This window comes from Pipistrellus hanaki, assembly GCF_964339955.1.
Source record: "Pipistrellus hanaki genome assembly, chromosome: 1".
Taxonomy (NCBI): domain Eukaryota; kingdom Metazoa; phylum Chordata; class Mammalia; order Chiroptera; family Vespertilionidae; genus Pipistrellus; species Pipistrellus hanaki.
Window position 1 is genome coordinate 152321303 of NC_140503.1, and position 17039 is coordinate 152338341.

Sequence of the window (17039 nt, forward strand, 5' to 3'; positions counted from 1 at the left end):
GGTCTATCCAGTGCCGGTGCCCGTGTCCTTCAAAGCCGAGTCCTCTCTCTGTGAGAACCGGACTCGTCAGGTACACACAGTGCCCAAGCTCAGTGTAACCGGAGCTGCTCTGCTTGCACAACAGCTTGCACTGATCTGGAGATAAACCGAACTGTGTTCTTGAACATATTCCTGTGGCGCCCGGCCCTATTCGTGGGAGAAGGAAATGTATTCACGCGAGAGTAAACTTCATTACCATCTTCAGGAGAGCCTTTTTTTTTTTTTTTTTTTTTTTTTTTTTTTTTTTTTTAATTTTCAGAACATTTCACTCCAACCTGGAACTCAAGCAAGCATTGCACAGCAAAGCAAGGCTTTCAAAGAAGCTGGGAGTCGAGTCAAGCCACGTAGGTTCCTGATGTATCTTAAACGCAATCTTTCAAAGTCTAAACGACAATATTTTATCAAGGTTGTTTTGCGGGGAACCACTTTAAGATCCTGCACATTTCAGACTTCAGCCATAGCCGTCCATTCACATAGTTCACAATCCGTCTCATTTTCTGAAAGAAGGATTAACAGCTTGAATGTAAGAAGCAGGTGTGAGCACTCTTGGTAGGTCAAAGCCTTAACACCACCCAGACAAGTCTATAATTTCTGGGCACAATACATGGCATGCGTGAATTTTGTTTCAATATGTTTTCCATAGTGATGGCTTAGAAAGTCACATAGCCATAACCTACCCAGACTTCCATTCCCGGTGGCAGAAGTATTTGCTGATGATTGAAAGGTCATGCAAAACAGATGTGAGGGCAGCTGGATTTTCCAGCTATGCTTCAGCAGACCTCGCAGTGCTGCCTGCCACTACCAAATTGCAGAGAGATTTTATTTCAATTGAGTAAAAAAACAAAATAAAATAAAATAAAAAATGAAAGAATCTTAGGCAACCTGGCCAGTGGACTAATAATTGGACGTATATGCAGTTTCTCACTGAGGTCACACACCTTCTCCATCTTCCATTCTTCAGATTCACAGCCCGGAACTAACTTTATCACACTGCAGGGAGCACGGAGCAAGGCGGCATCCATTCTGGCCTGTTTTCCAGCTTCTTGTAAAGAGCTGTTATTGGGCTCTGTCTGTGGAAGTCATTTTCATTGCATTTCCTGCAGCCTTCCCAGCATTTGCGTGGTATCACATTTGGTGCTACCTACACTTCAAACCGACTCACTCTGATTCCTGCACTTCTTTGAAATGTAGCAAAAGCACAAAGGACAGCAAATGGTGCATTGCGGAGAGGCCGACCGCATCACACATACCCTTGCAGAACAGATGGTCCGATTGCAAACTTCCCAAATATTGACATCTGTGTTGCAGGCAACTGCATCGGTCAGATATACAGCTTTTAAGTTTTATGTACTTGATCAAAATTAAGTAATTCCTAAGCCTGCTCTTTACTGACTGAACACTTGGGATTGTCCCTTATTAAGAAGAGGAACGCTAAGATAATGTGGATGCTATAGTAAATTTTCTTTCTAATCTATTAGAATCTATTAGAAAGTTGAAGTCTTGGGTTTGTTTTCAGTTTATGTTTTCAGAGTATCATTTCTTTGAGTTTTCATTTCTTCATCTCTAATATGTGTGTTAAAAATACTTGCCTCTTGGAGTCTCTCCAAATTTATAACCCTGCAGTAGACTAGTGTAACAGATAATATACCACATGAGTTACAAAAAGCATAGAAAAAGTATGTTATTATAGACCCATGGGGCTTCATCCTTCATGGTTTACTGAGAAAGGGAAATTGTAAATATGTTTGCTTTCTATTACTGAATATGAAAATAATCATTTTTATATGCTAAAGGTTTAGGTTGATACATAAAAACTTTTAACTGAACTCTCAATTAACAAACCCAAACCTTCAATTAAGATTTTATTAGTTTTAACTATAGGAAACGCATTATAGTATATAATAAAATTAAGCCATTAAAAACCCATTGCTTATTTATTAGCACAGACCTAATTAAATCTCTGAAATCTTTAGAACTGTTTGATTATACTAGATGTTTAGAGGATAGACCTTGAAAAACACAACCCATGAAACATTATATTTATTTTTCATAATGAAGACATAATATTAGAAAGGACTGTTGGACCTCAAAGGGAGGGTGGGGATAAAAGGGAGAGATCAACCAAAGGACTTATGTGCACACATATGAGCCTAACCAGTGTTTAAGGACAATAGGGGGGCGGGGGCATGAGTGGGGATGGGGTCGGGGATTGGAATGGGGAGTTGAGGACAAATATGTGATGCCTTAATCAATAAAGAATTTTTTTTTTTTTGAAAGAGAGAATTGAGTGTTGACTTTCAACTTTTCCCTAAAAATATGCATATATGTCCTGGATTATGGAAGTTTCAATAATCCAGGACATCTATGAAAATCTAATGTTCTTATTTTGCACCCAGATGTGCCAATTGTCAATTTATTGATTTTCAGTTCCACGTTTACCCTCACTCCCTGCTCTGGGAGTGAGGGTAAACGTGGAACTGAACATTAGGTTGAAAATCTAATGTTCTTATTTTGCACCCAGATGTGCCAATTGTCAATTTATTGATTTTCAGTTCCACGTTTACCCTCACTCCCTGCTCTGGGACAATAAACTGGACTCCAAGCTTTTCTCCTTGGCAGTGTGCGATGCTTATCAGCCATCAGTCGAGGGAGCTGAAGCAATGTTTCAGAAGGAAGGTCCTCTCCTGGTCCCAGGCGCTGCACTTTGCTTTTTCTTGCTCCAGCTGTGCGGTCCATCCGTGGTGTGTGTGTGGGGACATCTGGTGGAGCCCTGCCCCGGAGTGCATGCAGAGTGCACACATCAGTGACTTCACATCCCCGGCCGGGGCCGGTGGCCACCTTGCTGCAGCCCCTGGATGCGGATACCCTGTGTTCCAGGCCTCAGACCCACAGCAGCACCCCGACTCCCTTTGTACACCACCCCCTTGGCTTACCTGCATTCTGGAGGGTTGTTGCCTTGTTTCCAGCCCGTCTCAGCAGAGAACTCTGCCCTTCGGTTCAGTAAACCACAGCCACACTCTCCAACAAGGACTCCTTCTAAGGTTGTCCTTCCCTGGATCCTCTCTCTCAGCCCTACAATACCCTTTGGACTCTTCTTTTTTCATAGTTATTTTATCACAGCTTAGTAATTCTTCACACTAAACTTCTCCTAAGTTGCTGTGTGATTTCTGTCTCCCAATTGGACCCCATCTGACTCCCCTCCCCCCACCCCAGGAGTAATCAAACACTTTTTCCCACTAAGCTCTGATTTACTCTCAACGTCTAAGCCATGTGGATATTGTTAAAGATCATCTAGAACTTCCTGGATATTCATGAATAAGCAAGTTATAATAAATTCACAATACTGATTTATATCTTTTCTTGGGACAGAAGCACTGGGTTCACTTTAGTGCTTATTGAGTTCATGCTTCATCTGAAGCACTGATAATGGTGCCGGGAAAAAATTATTCAGCAACAGCAAAATCATTTATGCGGAGCAAAATGAATGGCGAGTCTCAGTTTGTACATTGAGTTATTTTAACTTATATTTCCAAGTTTATACTTGAAAGCTCCATGCTTTCTCCTGCTCTCCATTTCGTGCAACGAAGGAGGCCTGAGGGCTTCAGGATTCGCAAGCACACAGGGACAGAGTGAGCTTCCGGGCCAAGTGACATCACTATCGCGTCATCGGAGCAAAGACTTTTATTTACATAAAAATTCATCCTTGTGTGCTAAGTACCTGGAGTTCAATTTACCGTCTTATTTACCAAGGGAACAGCTTGCCGTATCAGTGACACACCAGGGGGAAAAAATAAGACACCTCTGAAGACATAGTCTATTGAAACACTTGGAACAATGGCATTTTTGAGTAAGTGCTTAGAATAGCACCAGCTGTGTGTGCTCTACAAGCGAAATAAAGAAAAAAAAGGAGAAAAAAACAAACCTAAGTATATTTGAACTAGAGAGCAAATGTGACAATTGAGAGCATGAGGATGAAAAACTCATTTGGAACCCAATTATTATGCAGAAACCTTGTCCCCTGAAACACTGGGTGCATGAGAGGCCATGTCAATCGGTTCAGGGACCTGGCAGAGAAGTCGTTTACCTTGGGAACTATATTTGCCTGAAGAGAAATTGAAAAATTATCCTCTCTGTGAATGCTGTTCTACTTTTCTCCCCCCGGTCAGCGATCAGTGATTTTCTGACAAGGAAATGTTTTATCCTTATTCTCCTATGCTAAGCAACAGCTCCAGGCTTTATTGTATGTGATCACACACAGTTACAAACACAGGGGGGGGGGGGAAATTCATTTATTAGGGCCCCCCCCCACCCCCCACCCCGTGCTCTGCCCTTGGTGCCAATCATGAAACACACCTTGCTCTCCCTCAGCGCGGCATCCAGGGAGTGGGAGCCACACCTTGCCCTTTAATCATTGCTGTGATCTGGCCACCTACGCGGACAGCTTCAAAATCATGGACGTGAGAGTCCAACTTCAGAAACACAAGACAGCAGACTGACGGTGTGTTCCGTGTTCTCTTCACGAAACAAGGAGTTGAGCGAATCAGACACTTGCCACATTCAAAATACTCTGCATATCTCCTGGGTATGATCACTACCTCACAGCCCGCGACTGATTTTTTTTGGGGGGAACGGGTCCTTTCACCAACTTCTGGGCATGGTGCTTCCTGAGCTCAATGCTCTCATTCATAAGAACACCACAGCACGGTCTGCGTCTGAGAGTCCTGTTGGGCAGCCATGTGTCCTAGCCCCTTTCCTCTTTTAAATTTTAAATAGTGCAAAGGAACCATTTTCCCCGCGAGGCTCCCACACTTGGGATGAAACCTCCTCTGCGGAATTTTGGCACCCTATTAATTAGCGGTTATGAGTGGGAGCTGCTCTCTCTCAGCAACTCCTATTCTGCCATCAGTCAAGTGTGATTCTGTAATAAATTCCCACAAAGCAAACTATTTCTGGTAATTCTCCCTAATTAACACCAGGCCCGCTAATAATACATCAGTACCTATGTGTTTCTGATATAACCAAGATCTTGTCTGAGACTACTCCAAAAGGGAAACCGCCAAGCTAAATTAAGCTTTTGCAGGCAGAAAGGATTTTATATGTAGTTCTGTAAGAAAACCTTTGATAATCTTATATTGGGGACATTTGACCAGCAAACATTGAACGGCAGGCAGGCTTGTTCTGGTCTGAGCACTGAATGGGGATTTATTGTGAACACACACTGTTGAGTCTTAAGCCTATAAATCTTGTACTGGATTACTGTTTCTTAACGAAGGAATGACAGATCTCTTATTTTGTCGGTGTATTTTAATGTGCAATGACGTGATTGATAGAAACCAAACAGCAGCTATTAAAATGTCAGATGCAGACTTGATGCCCTTATAAGTTTGGCTTCTGGAGTTTAATATACTGTGAGCAAATAGACTTGAATTTGTCTTTTATTCCCACTATACAGCTTGCGACAGAAACATTCCTCTTAACTTTGCACAGTTGGGGGAAAAATTCCTACTCAAACCAATAAACAAATGAGGAATAGGTGAGCCTATCTGGTCATAGGAAAGTTAGCTAATGAGAGCGGGATAGGTTAAGCATGAAGGAAAGGACCCTAGCCAATGAAAAACGTGAAAATGTAGACTTCTGTTGTTTGAATATGATATATGACACAACAGAATGCTTGACAGAACAGACTGATCCAATAATTTCAGTAATAAATATTTTTAAAAGACAAAGAGCTTACTTATCGATAAATTCACAAGTATTTGTGAATGTGTGTAACATGCAGAGTGTAAAAAAGGTTAAAGTGTCCAGCCAGTGTTGCTCAGTGGTTGAGCATCAACCTATGAACCAGGAGCTCACAGTTCGATCCCGAGATAAGGGCACATGCCTGGGTTTCAGGCTTGATCCCCAGTAGGGGGCAGCTGATCAATGATTCTCATCATTGATGTTTCTCTTTCTCTCTCCCTCTCCTTTCCTCTTTGAAATCAATAAAAACACTTTTTTTTTTTTTTAAGGGTTAAAGTAAAATAAATGTGACAATATTTTCAAATGTTTTGTTTCTGGGAAATTTGATAAGCAAATGTCATAAGGGGATTCTCCTGAGAATTATTACATTTCTTCCTGTCCTTTGAACATGATTTTTCCCCCATGATAACTTAGTAGAAACTACTTGCCACCCCAAAAGAAAAACCAGGAGAGCTAGTCTATATCATTGAAGCCATTTATTTGTTATGTGTTCATTAAGGTATTAATTTCTCATGTGATTTTTAATTAGAAAATACATCCAAAAGCAAAACAGCACAGACATATATGTATATAAACTTAAAAAATGTAAAGAAACAGAAAATAGAGATTAATGGATAAGGCAAATGATACATTGAGAATACAAACCCAAACCTTAAAATACCTGGGGGATGAAGAGTGACAAACGGAAGCCATGCTGGATGTGTGTATCATTCTCAGCATGTGTCCCCCTCCTGCCTGCCAGCCTCTCCTTCAACGGGGGCTGCAAACATCACCGACAGGTTAACAAGCTAGGTTCATGCTTGATCAGGGACAGGAAGACAGGATTCTTTATAGAAGTGACCCGAATATAGTGCCCCTTGAAAACGGTACTACAAAGACATTTTTGTTGTAGATAATTTTTAAACATAATGCTGGTCTGATATTTTGAAGATTTAAACTCTTATTTCTGTTTATCTTAATCCTGGTCAAATGATTAGGTTTTAGCTTTAGACTCTAAGTGTAACCCGAATGAATAGAAAGTATGCAAGCTACTATAAGCACAAGCACAAGCACAAGCACAAGCACAAGCACAAGCACAAGCACAAGCACAAGCATAAGCATAAGCATAAGCAAGCACAGGGGATTCTTGTTAGGCTGCTCCCTCAGGGGCAACGTTCCGTCCTTGTTATTCAAACTGGGAGGCCCTAATAGGGGTGTTTTAAAAGTCAGGTACTATGACTTTAATCTGTATTGTGCCAGGTACAGCTTTCCAAAATATACATCTAGAGAGATTAAAAGTAAATGCTCTACAATAAAGAGGTAATAATTTAAAAATGCTACTGACAGGGAACATTTATAATCAGAAAAATAAATATTCAGGGAGCTCACCAGAATAAGAAAGTGCTCTGCCTGAGTTTTTAAGAGATTAACGCTGGGGTGTTAAATATGGCATTCCCCACTGGAAAACAGAGATCCTTCTGGGTTATAATCAGTATTTATTTCATAGAATTTAACTGTTTTAGGAACCAACAGTAAAGAAGGACAAAGCACAATGATGATGATACATTAGGAAGTAATGTTATACACTCTTAGGAATAAAATTTAGAGAAATGCAACATTATGCTCTATGAAGAACATGCAGAAAGAAAAGTCTAATAAAAATGATATATTAATGTAAGATAATTTTATATGCAATCCAGGTCAAATAAATTTTGAAGAAGATATCCAAATGCCATAGACTTATCAAATACTATCTCGGCATATCAGCTATAAAGGCAAAACTAAATAACAAAAAGAAGCTTCTACCACACCACAACAAAACCACCAACTACTTTATACTGCGTAAAGCAAAAGACTGACATTAAGATATGACAACGCATATGAGCCAGTATGTCTTCTATAGGTGGTTTCAGCAGCAACAAGAACTAGTACACAATTCAGTTCCAGCGCTTAACACACACACAAACACGTCCCGCTTCCCTACAAGGGGCAGGGTGAGGGGATGGTGTGGGGTTGCTACTGATGAAGCATTCCGTTTGCCATTTTGTGTCACTCTTCTCATTCTTCTATCCCCAGTTAATAATTATCCGCATATAATTTAAATCTGCTAGAGTCTAGCAGCTAGACCATAAATTAACAGCTTTCAGGACAGATGCCTTAAAAAGTTCTTAGGGAAGTCCAACAAACATCGTAGCCTAACACTCCCCTCTGATACAAACACGTACACAACGGAAGTGAAGTCATTAGTAAGTGATAGGAGAGGAAGGACTTGGGGCTCAATCTCAAATTTGAAAGCACCTTGCTCCCAACAAATTTAAATTATAACTTAGTGGAATCATGAGCTTTCATCCATCCTGGAAACACAAAGAGAAAAACTACCAAACGCTGTAATTTCTTTTCTTATTTTTCCACAGTTCTCTGTTTTCGTGTGGTAACTACATATATTTTTTTCCCCAAATGAAGAAAACAAATAATGGGCCAGCCTTTATAATTAACCACCAAACCTCTGTGCATAAAAGTTTTCAAACTTCGTGATCACACCTGGAAATGGTTCATTTATTACTGAGAGAGAACTATCAAAATTAAAAAAAATAAAAAATCTAAATTTTATCACATGTTCAAACCAATCTGTTATTTTCTAATAGAGAGTTCGAGAAAAAAATTATTATGCAAAGTCTCATACCTTCATCAGTCAGTAGTACAACTCTGAAACTAATTCATTGTCAAAAAAGAGTAATTTTGAGAGGGAAATATACCATAATTCCCAATCACATTCTTTCTATTCATTCTCTTTAAGAGAGAGAAAACTCTCAGTCCCAAGTTACTCAATTAGCTCTTTACCAGAGCATGAAGGAAAAGAGAGAAAAAAAGAGTTTGACTACTATAAGTAATAAAACAATGAATAAAAATGGTCATATTTTTTAAAAGGCAAAAATTTGAGACTTACAAGTTGTATGGTGGCATCTCTTATTGGCATGACACATTTTGATCAAAATCTCATTGACCTTTCCTACTGGAATGATCAACTGTAAAATTTAAAAATGCATAGTTTTTAAAAAGGGACACCTACTACTACTGATAAAACTCTGTTTAAACTCCTATTTACTTTTTGAAAGATGAACACTAATTTTAAAAAATACAATGTTTTGCTTATTGATAAAGTATAAGGCATTTTCATTGCCTTTTACAAATTTACTTTTAACTACCTAAGAAGAAAAGCATAATTATTTCAGCATAGAAGTTGTAGTTTTTATTCTAAAATTCAATTCTTCGCTAACTTATTTAAGATGAACCATGAAATTGGTTTTTATAAAAGTTACTCTATGGGCAGAAAATACAAGGAAAACGTAATAACAAATGTCAAACTGTCCCTTTACATTACGAAGCCAAATATTTCCTCATAGATTTGGTTTTTAAAGCTAGAATTTATCCCTTCTGGGTTACTATTATTTTTCAAAAATCCATATAAATATTAAACCTAAAAATTAATTGGTAATTTTAATTCTTCTCTTTCTCTTCAAATTTCTTTCTCTTCTCCTGAACTGTAGACTTTCAAAAATTCACAGAATGAGCATGTTTCTTGCAAAGTGGCTTGTCCTTCTTGGAGAAAAAGGTTTGACCTTCCAAACTTTCACAACATACCTGGGGGGGGGGGGGGGGAAAGCATTATATAAGAGAAAATAATTACTTTATTAAATGCCCATGAAGGAGAAAATGATTTCTCACCCAATAGTTAATAAAGCACTTTAGTTAGTTGTTAGACATCCTGACATTCACAATGACTATATTTCATCAGTCTTTCAAGAAAAATGAAGAATGACTTTTTCTAGAATGCATTCTAATCTATTTAAATTATTTATCATTATTTATCTTTATTGGGGGTGAAGTAATTGGCCCTAAAGAAAAACTAACACCTAAGGAGGTCACACTAAATGTAATTCCTCTTCCCAAATTCTAATCAATGCTTTTAATCTGCCTCCTGTTGTAGAGAACCAAAGCATTCAAACAGAAAACACAACTCCTTTACCAAACATTCTCAAGCCCCAAAAACATAGGCATAGAATACTTGAGAGTTCTTTTTAATACATCCCTTTGTTTTTTATAGTGAAAACCCTGGTCAGCCATCTCACTGCTAGATGATTATGCAGTCAATTAGCTATCCACGAATGTCTTCTTGTCTTTCCTAATGCCTTTGTTAATTATAATGCTCATGAAGATAAATCTGCTGAAAGTTTTCATTAATTTTTAAAAAATGGGTTTTTACTGATTTCAGAGAGAGTGGGAGAGAATCACTGATTTGCTACCTCCTGCACGTCCCGTACTGGTGATCAGGCCCATAATCTGGGCAAGTGCCCTCACCAGAATGAGTATGACTTCCTGGTTCATGGGTTGATGCTCAACCACTGAGTCACACCTGCTGGGCTAAAAGTTGTTCTTTAAATAAATTTTATAACATCTAAGAGACAATTGAGGTAAACTAGAGAGTTGAATGGTAACATTTGGAATAATCATTTGGCTTCAATTAACATGTATTTTCTCCCTTCACACAATAGGTAATAAAAGCTATTTGTTAAAAACTAATTTTTGAAAATTCAAACATCTAAACAAAGTATCTTTATTGATATTTACTTGTTAAATTTCAAAAATATATCTTACGTTAATGTTAATCTCTGAATCTATGCTCATAAAAATTTTAAAACATTAAATGCAATAAGTAAACATATTACTATATGTTTATTATAGTCTCAAAAAATATTCATGGACTATTGCTAATGAAAAAAATCACCCTATACTTTACTTCCAATGTTAATTCAATAGATTTTTTTTTAATATATTTTTATTGATTTTTTACAGAGAGGAAGGGAGAGAGATAGAGAACCAGAAACGTCGATGAGAGAGAAACATCGACCAGCTGCCTCTTGCACAACCCCTACTGGGGATGTGCCCGCAACCAAGGTACATGCCCTTGACCGGAATCGAACCCGGGACCTTTCAGTCCGCAGACCGATGCTCTACCACTGAGACAAACCGGTTTCGGCAGATTCAATAGATTTTTTAATAATTATTTATTTTTATTTTAAGAAGTACCTGTGCTTCCAAAAATTACTAAAAACATTCCATTAAGAGATGGCTGTTTTTTTGTTTTGTTTTGTTTTTAAGTAAAGGACTTTTAACTGTTTTTAAATACATATAACTTCTCCTTATAAACAAAAATGTATTAAAAATATAATTTTCTCTAATGGGTAAGCATCTTATTCTAAGCCAAATAATTTTTAAAAGTGCCAAAAATGTTTAATAAACAACTTTCAAAATCACCGTAAAAATATTTTTAGGTTTGCAGGAAGATACAATCACTGTTATTTCCAGTTGGTGTTTATGCTTGAATTGGCCACACGGTGCTCCTTTGTTTGGGAGACGGGGAGACGAATTCACTTACTGAGCACACAAAGCAGGTGTCATGCCAGGTATAGCCCAGGGCTTCCAGGAACATGTCGCCGGCTTCTATAGGAAATTCACATCCGCGGCAGATAGTACCAAAGAGGGCATAGTAATCTGTGTGGGAGGAGGAGACGTAATTTAACATGCCGCTGTAGAATGACAATTCCTAGAAAGCAGCAACAAAATCTGAACTGGATGAGATGATGAAGATAAAGTCACTAGTAACCAGAAAACTGTCAGGTGGCATATTTGGCTTGAGATACTCTTGGTTAAACATTATTTATACAACTTAACATTCTTTATTCTATTTTTTCCATGTAATATCTTTCATTTCTCTCCAACTACTTCAATGCCCAAATATGTATAAGAACACATATGTTATCAATAGACATGACTGTCTCAATATAATACAACAGAGCTTCTAATAACTAGCAATAATAAGACTAATGAACTTAAATCAAGAGGAAATACCTGGAATTAGCAAATTTTATAGTATATCTGACTTGGTAAGGAAGAAAAAAAAAGTCACAGGAGACTTCCATGAATAAACGCCACAACTGAGTTTCTAGCTGGACTATGTTACAATATGAGCCACGAAGTGGAGTTTTCTTGCTATATTTTCCTTTCAATTTTATGACTTCATGCTTAAAATCATTAGCTATAGAACACCATTGACTTGACAGAGGTTGTAGTTATAAAATATTAACAGGACTTCCTCCTGAAGAAAGCAGTTTTGATAAGATGTTTCTTCATTATTACTAAACTAGAGGCTCAGTGCACGGAATTCATGCACAGGTAAGGTCCCTAGTGGCTGCCGGCTGCTGGCCAGGACCTCCCTTCCCACAGCTGCCTGCCGTCCCCTGGGGCCTTCCTTCCTGAGATTGGTCGGCCAGCCCCACCCTCTGGTTGAACTCCCAGTCAAGGGGACAACTTGCATGTTAGGCTGTTATTATATAGGATTAGATTTATTGGCATTTTAATTTTCATATATATATATATATATATATATATATATATGTTTACTCATAGTTCACTTTTTGGTCTTTGACGTTTTTAATCCAATCTGGGTTGGAAGAAGATGTAGGCTATCTTGTGCAACTTGATTCACCTTTCTCAGCAATCTTTAATATTTCTTAGCACTATTTGTTCAACACAGCCACAGAGTTCTACTGTGTGCTAGGTACTGTTCTAGGCTCTGGCTGGAGGTATGGTGGTGAAGAAGACAGATGTGATTGCTCTCCTCATGAGGCTTATATTCTCCTTGGGAAAAGATTGTCCTAATTTATTGTATTTTCAAAATAACTACCGTGTTTCCCCGAAAATAAGACATCCTCCGAAAATAAGACCTACTTACAGGTTTCCTTCTGAGTGAAATATAAGGCATCCCCCCAAAAATAAGGCCGCCCCCTAAGCTAAACTTGAGATTTGGTCCACTGATTCTGGGGAAATGGAGTCACAAGAAATTCACCAGGAAATTCAGGAATTGGATTGTTATGATGATGTTCCAGAAGATGATGACATGATTGCCATTGAATAAATGAGTAAATTCTTGATACTGTAGGATTCAGTTTGTCTGGTTTGTGTTGACAACTACCATACTACTGTACCGTATACAGTAATAAATTTCCTTTATTTTCATTTAACAATAAATGTGTACCGTATTCTTCTTCATGGAAAAATAAGACATCCCCTGAAAATAAGACCTAGCGCATCTTTGGGAGCAAAAATTAATATAAGACACTGTCTTATTTTCGGGGAAACGGGGTATCAAATAATTTCAGATTCTAAAAAGTACCACGAAGGAAAGAAAACGGTGATGTGATATAAAATAACTGAGGGATGTAAAATAACTGTTATATAATATAACATTATAGGTGGGTTAGAGAAGGCTCTCTGAGGAGGTAATAGTTATGTTGAAACTTGAGAAGGGAAAGAGGGACCACCACGGAAAAGCTGGGGAAAACATCCAGTCAGAAGAAAGGGCAATACAAAAGCTCTGAGGTGGGAAGGATCTTAACATGCTCAGAAGCAACACAGGGGCAGGTATGGCTGGAGGCTAGAGGCCAGTGACTGGCAGGAAGGTGGCAGGAGTGAGGGTGGCAAAGCCGGCCCTGGGAAGGAACCTAGTTTTTACTCTAATGAAAGCCACAAAGGTATTACACACTATCGGATTCACACTTACACAAATGTTACCATAACTGGGGAACAGAAGATATACCATTTAGTTGTCAATTACAATGCCCAGGCAAAGGGTGAGAATGCTTTGGATTTAATGTTATGGCTGAAAGGAAGAGAAAGGAATGAATTCAATATACAGATTGGGGGTATATGTCAGAACTTATTAATGAAATTGGACACAGGGAGAAGACGGGTAAGAGCATAATCCCAGATGGCTCCTAGGTGTTGGAATGGTGGACTGGGTTAAGAACAGGTCTGGGAGGTTAGAGAGAAAGAACAAAAATGATTAGAAGTGATATTTAAATAAGTCTTCAATAGTGTTTTTTCCTTCCTGCAAGCAATTTCAGGGTTTCAAAAATATGACTTCTTAGACTATATTAAATATTATATTAAGGCTAGTTTTATATATGTTTTGACTAGATAGAAATTACCTGACAGTTAGTCAAAATGTCTTGCAAAGCTTTTAAAACAAACAACAAAAGCTCTTTCTTCAGAAGAATTAAGTGGCATTACAAAATGTGAAATATTCTGGTTGAATCAGGGCAGACAGCTTATAGCCAACCTGTCCCCCAAAAGCTCATGGGAGGTAGTTCACTGGAATTTCCACAGGCTTCTGGCCTGACATAGATCGAGATTGGTCTTAACTAGGTAACCAAGATAAAGGTGAAAACAAGAGGACACTGAGCGAGCAAAAAATGGAGTGGTGTTGACCAGCCTTAAATTAGAAGCTGACTGCTCCTTTAACTTGACTCTGTGGAATAGTTCCTTCTTCCAGCATCACACTTTGATATTCAAGGAAAAACAACAATAAAACTCCATAGTGGGAATGCAGTATAGTGAGCGGAGAAAAAATATTTTACTTTTGGGGGGAAAAAATGTATATGTAATAGTAATATCTAGGTAAGAGTAATATTAATAAATAAGCATTATGAAAGTCTACTTACAGCCTTTGGGAAGGAAAAGGAAGTGTCCAGAGTTAGTAGATTGGTCCTTAGAGTCTAGTTTATTAAAAATAACTTTACCAAGGGAGTAATCCAAGCCAGGATTACCCTCCTATTCAGTAAAAACACAGGACTTCCAATTTATTGTCAAGGTAATTATCTTAAAGAGAAAATCAGTACCATACTCAAAAGTTGAACAACTGTCATGTTTATAACCAATCAGAATTTATTTACTGAAGTTGAAGATGTGGCTGTAAGCTACATGATTTGTTAGAATTTATAAACATAAGTTATTGAAGATCATGCAAAATATTTTTCTCCTAAGTAATGCTTACATGCTTAGATCTCTTAGGTTGGGAATATCTATTCTGACAGAGTCGAATAAAATTATATATAGATTTTTGCTATATATTTAGGGTAACATTAAATGTTCCTAAAAGAATTAGGAAAATTATTTTGCCTCATATTTCCTTTCAACTTTATAGTAATATAGGGGTTGCTGTTTTACCTTCATTCAAAACTTAGGAAACTAGCGGCTTCAGAAGCTTACCGGTCTCACAGTAAGGCTCGCCATCCTCCAAGTGGAAAACATTGTTACGGATGGGATTTCCACAGGCCACGCACACAAAACAGGAAACATGCCAAGTTTGTTTCAAAGCATTGATGACTTCCTGTTACAGAAAAAGAATTGGATGTGAAAAAAAGATGACAACATACAAATACTTATTCTACTAGTTAAACCAATAGCCATTCTAAACTGACCGAAAGTAAACAGCTGTAGGTTGTCTTTGTCTTGAGCTTTCCTCCTAAGTAACAGGAGATACGTAAGGACAGACTTGAAAATCATCTCAGCTAATGCACTTTTTGTGCATTTCCCACAAATACTACCAATAAACTTGTTTAAAGAATGATTAGTGTGTTAAATATTATACAAATGGTGAATAAAGGAAGCATTTCATAAGCGCTTGCTATAATACATTCTGCTTTCTCTCAAAGGGTGTCAGGAAACACTAACTTATAAAGGTTTCATAAGATTATCTTGAAAATCTCATGGGTGAAGGGCAAACATTTAAAAACTAAAACAAACCTATACTTTGGTGCTTTAGGAAAACAACAACATAATCAGTGTGACCCAATCCGTTTAACACGTGTTTAGTGTTTTGGGAATCAGCTGTGACTGTACTAAGCATACTCAAAAGAGTATCTAAAATTTGAACCATAAAGCATTGATTCTAGCCAACAATGACCCTACGGTTAAATATACCAAGTATCAAATATTTTAATTAGTAAAAGTCTTAGGCAGTTGGTTTTGCAAGGAATCATTTCTTTGGACTGAGAGAAAGAGATGGAGCCATTAAAAAATCATTTTTGAAGAATAGTTAATAACATGGGAATTTACTCTTTCATAATATTTATCACTAAAAGAAGATACTATACATAAAGTATGGTTATTATTTTGTAAGTGATTTATTTATAAGGAGCAAACTGGAAGAAAATCCATCCTAAGGTTAACAGGAATTACCTGGGATTGGTAAATATATAGGTCATTTTAATTTTCTTTACATTTTTTTGTATTTTCTAATAGTTATAAGGAGAGATGTTTTCTCTTTTAATAAAAATATTATGAAAACAAAAGAAAATGATATAGAATACATTAGCCATAGAAAATGCCAGAGTTCACTATGGAAGGATAATGGAAAGAAATGACAGCTATTTAGATCCCAAAAGATTACCATGAACATGTACTACAAATGTGCAATCAACCAAATCATTTCCCAAGGCTTCAAGTATATCCTTCCTTTTATATACTTGAGACAGGTTACTATTCCTTCTTTAGTAGGTATTCATGTAACAGTGGGGATTGTAACCCACCCAACCATTCTTTTGACATTGTTTCTGTCAATGCTGACTCTGATTAATATGTTGCTTGTAGATAAACAGCATGTTTGTATAAGAATCCTAGGAACTAAATTCAGAAGATAGAGACTCGGACCTTTGGCCATCCCAGTTCCGGGAGATTTGCTGACCTTTAACCATACAACCAGGATAATGCAGAACTGGAAGACACCAGACCATCACTGGACCAGTTCAAGATCATTATTGGAACGGGCTGTGCTGGTCTTAACATAGAAAACTTGTCAACCCAACCCCCTTGATTTCTTTGTTTTGCCTTCCCTCTCCCTTCTTATAATAACCTCTTCTTTTACTGAGGTGGGGAAATGGGATTTGCAGCATGAGTCCCCTCTGTCTTATCAGGTGACTGGCACTTGAATATCAAGCTTCTTTCCTTTTACCAGCATTTGTCTTGCCAGTCTGGTTTTCCAGTGGCAGGCAGTCGCATGGTTTCGGTGACATTTGAACAAGTAAAACGCAATCCAGTGGCTCTGTCCTTTAGTAAAGGGCTGGCCCACCTCTGAAGCAATGAGTGTAAGGCTTCCATTTCCTAGAGCAGTGGGAAGCAAACTGCAGCTCGCGAGCCACATGCAGCTCGTGAGCCGCGGTTTGCCGCTCTGTAGACTAATGAGTTTGCCGACCACTGTCATATACTTCCCTTTACTTCTTTGCACACAATATGCCACAACTGCCTAATCCTCATAGCTTCCAACTACATTTAGTCTAGCAGTGGTTGGCAAACTCATTAGTCAACAGAGCAGAAAAGCATGGCTTTTTTTTTTTTTTTTTTTTTTTGCCAACCACTGTTCTAGAGCATCATTTTGTTCTAAG

At 37.9% G+C, this 17039-nt stretch overlaps 1 protein-coding gene across 7 annotated transcripts in view; it reads right to left on the reverse strand.

Moving 5' to 3' along the window:
* Window positions 1-6239: 6239 nt before the first annotated feature.
* PDLIM5 (PDZ and LIM domain 5) overlaps window positions 6240-17039 on the reverse strand; it is a 194058-nt gene continuing 183258 nt past the window's right edge. For 6 of the 7 annotated variants that reach the window (XM_084897143.1, XM_084897142.1, XM_084897144.1 and 3 more), the window contains 3 exons: window positions 14866-14986; window positions 11195-11310; window positions 6240-9399 (listed from right to left, as the gene is read on the reverse strand). In XM_084897143.1, coding sequence (XP_084753269.1) covers window positions 9310-9399; window positions 11195-11310; window positions 14866-14986 — 327 coding nt within the window. In that variant the 3' untranslated portion in view covers window positions 6240-9309. The remainder of the gene's footprint in view (window positions 9400-11194; window positions 11311-14865; window positions 14987-17039) is intronic. The other variant, XR_014796172.1, reaches the window with a different exon arrangement.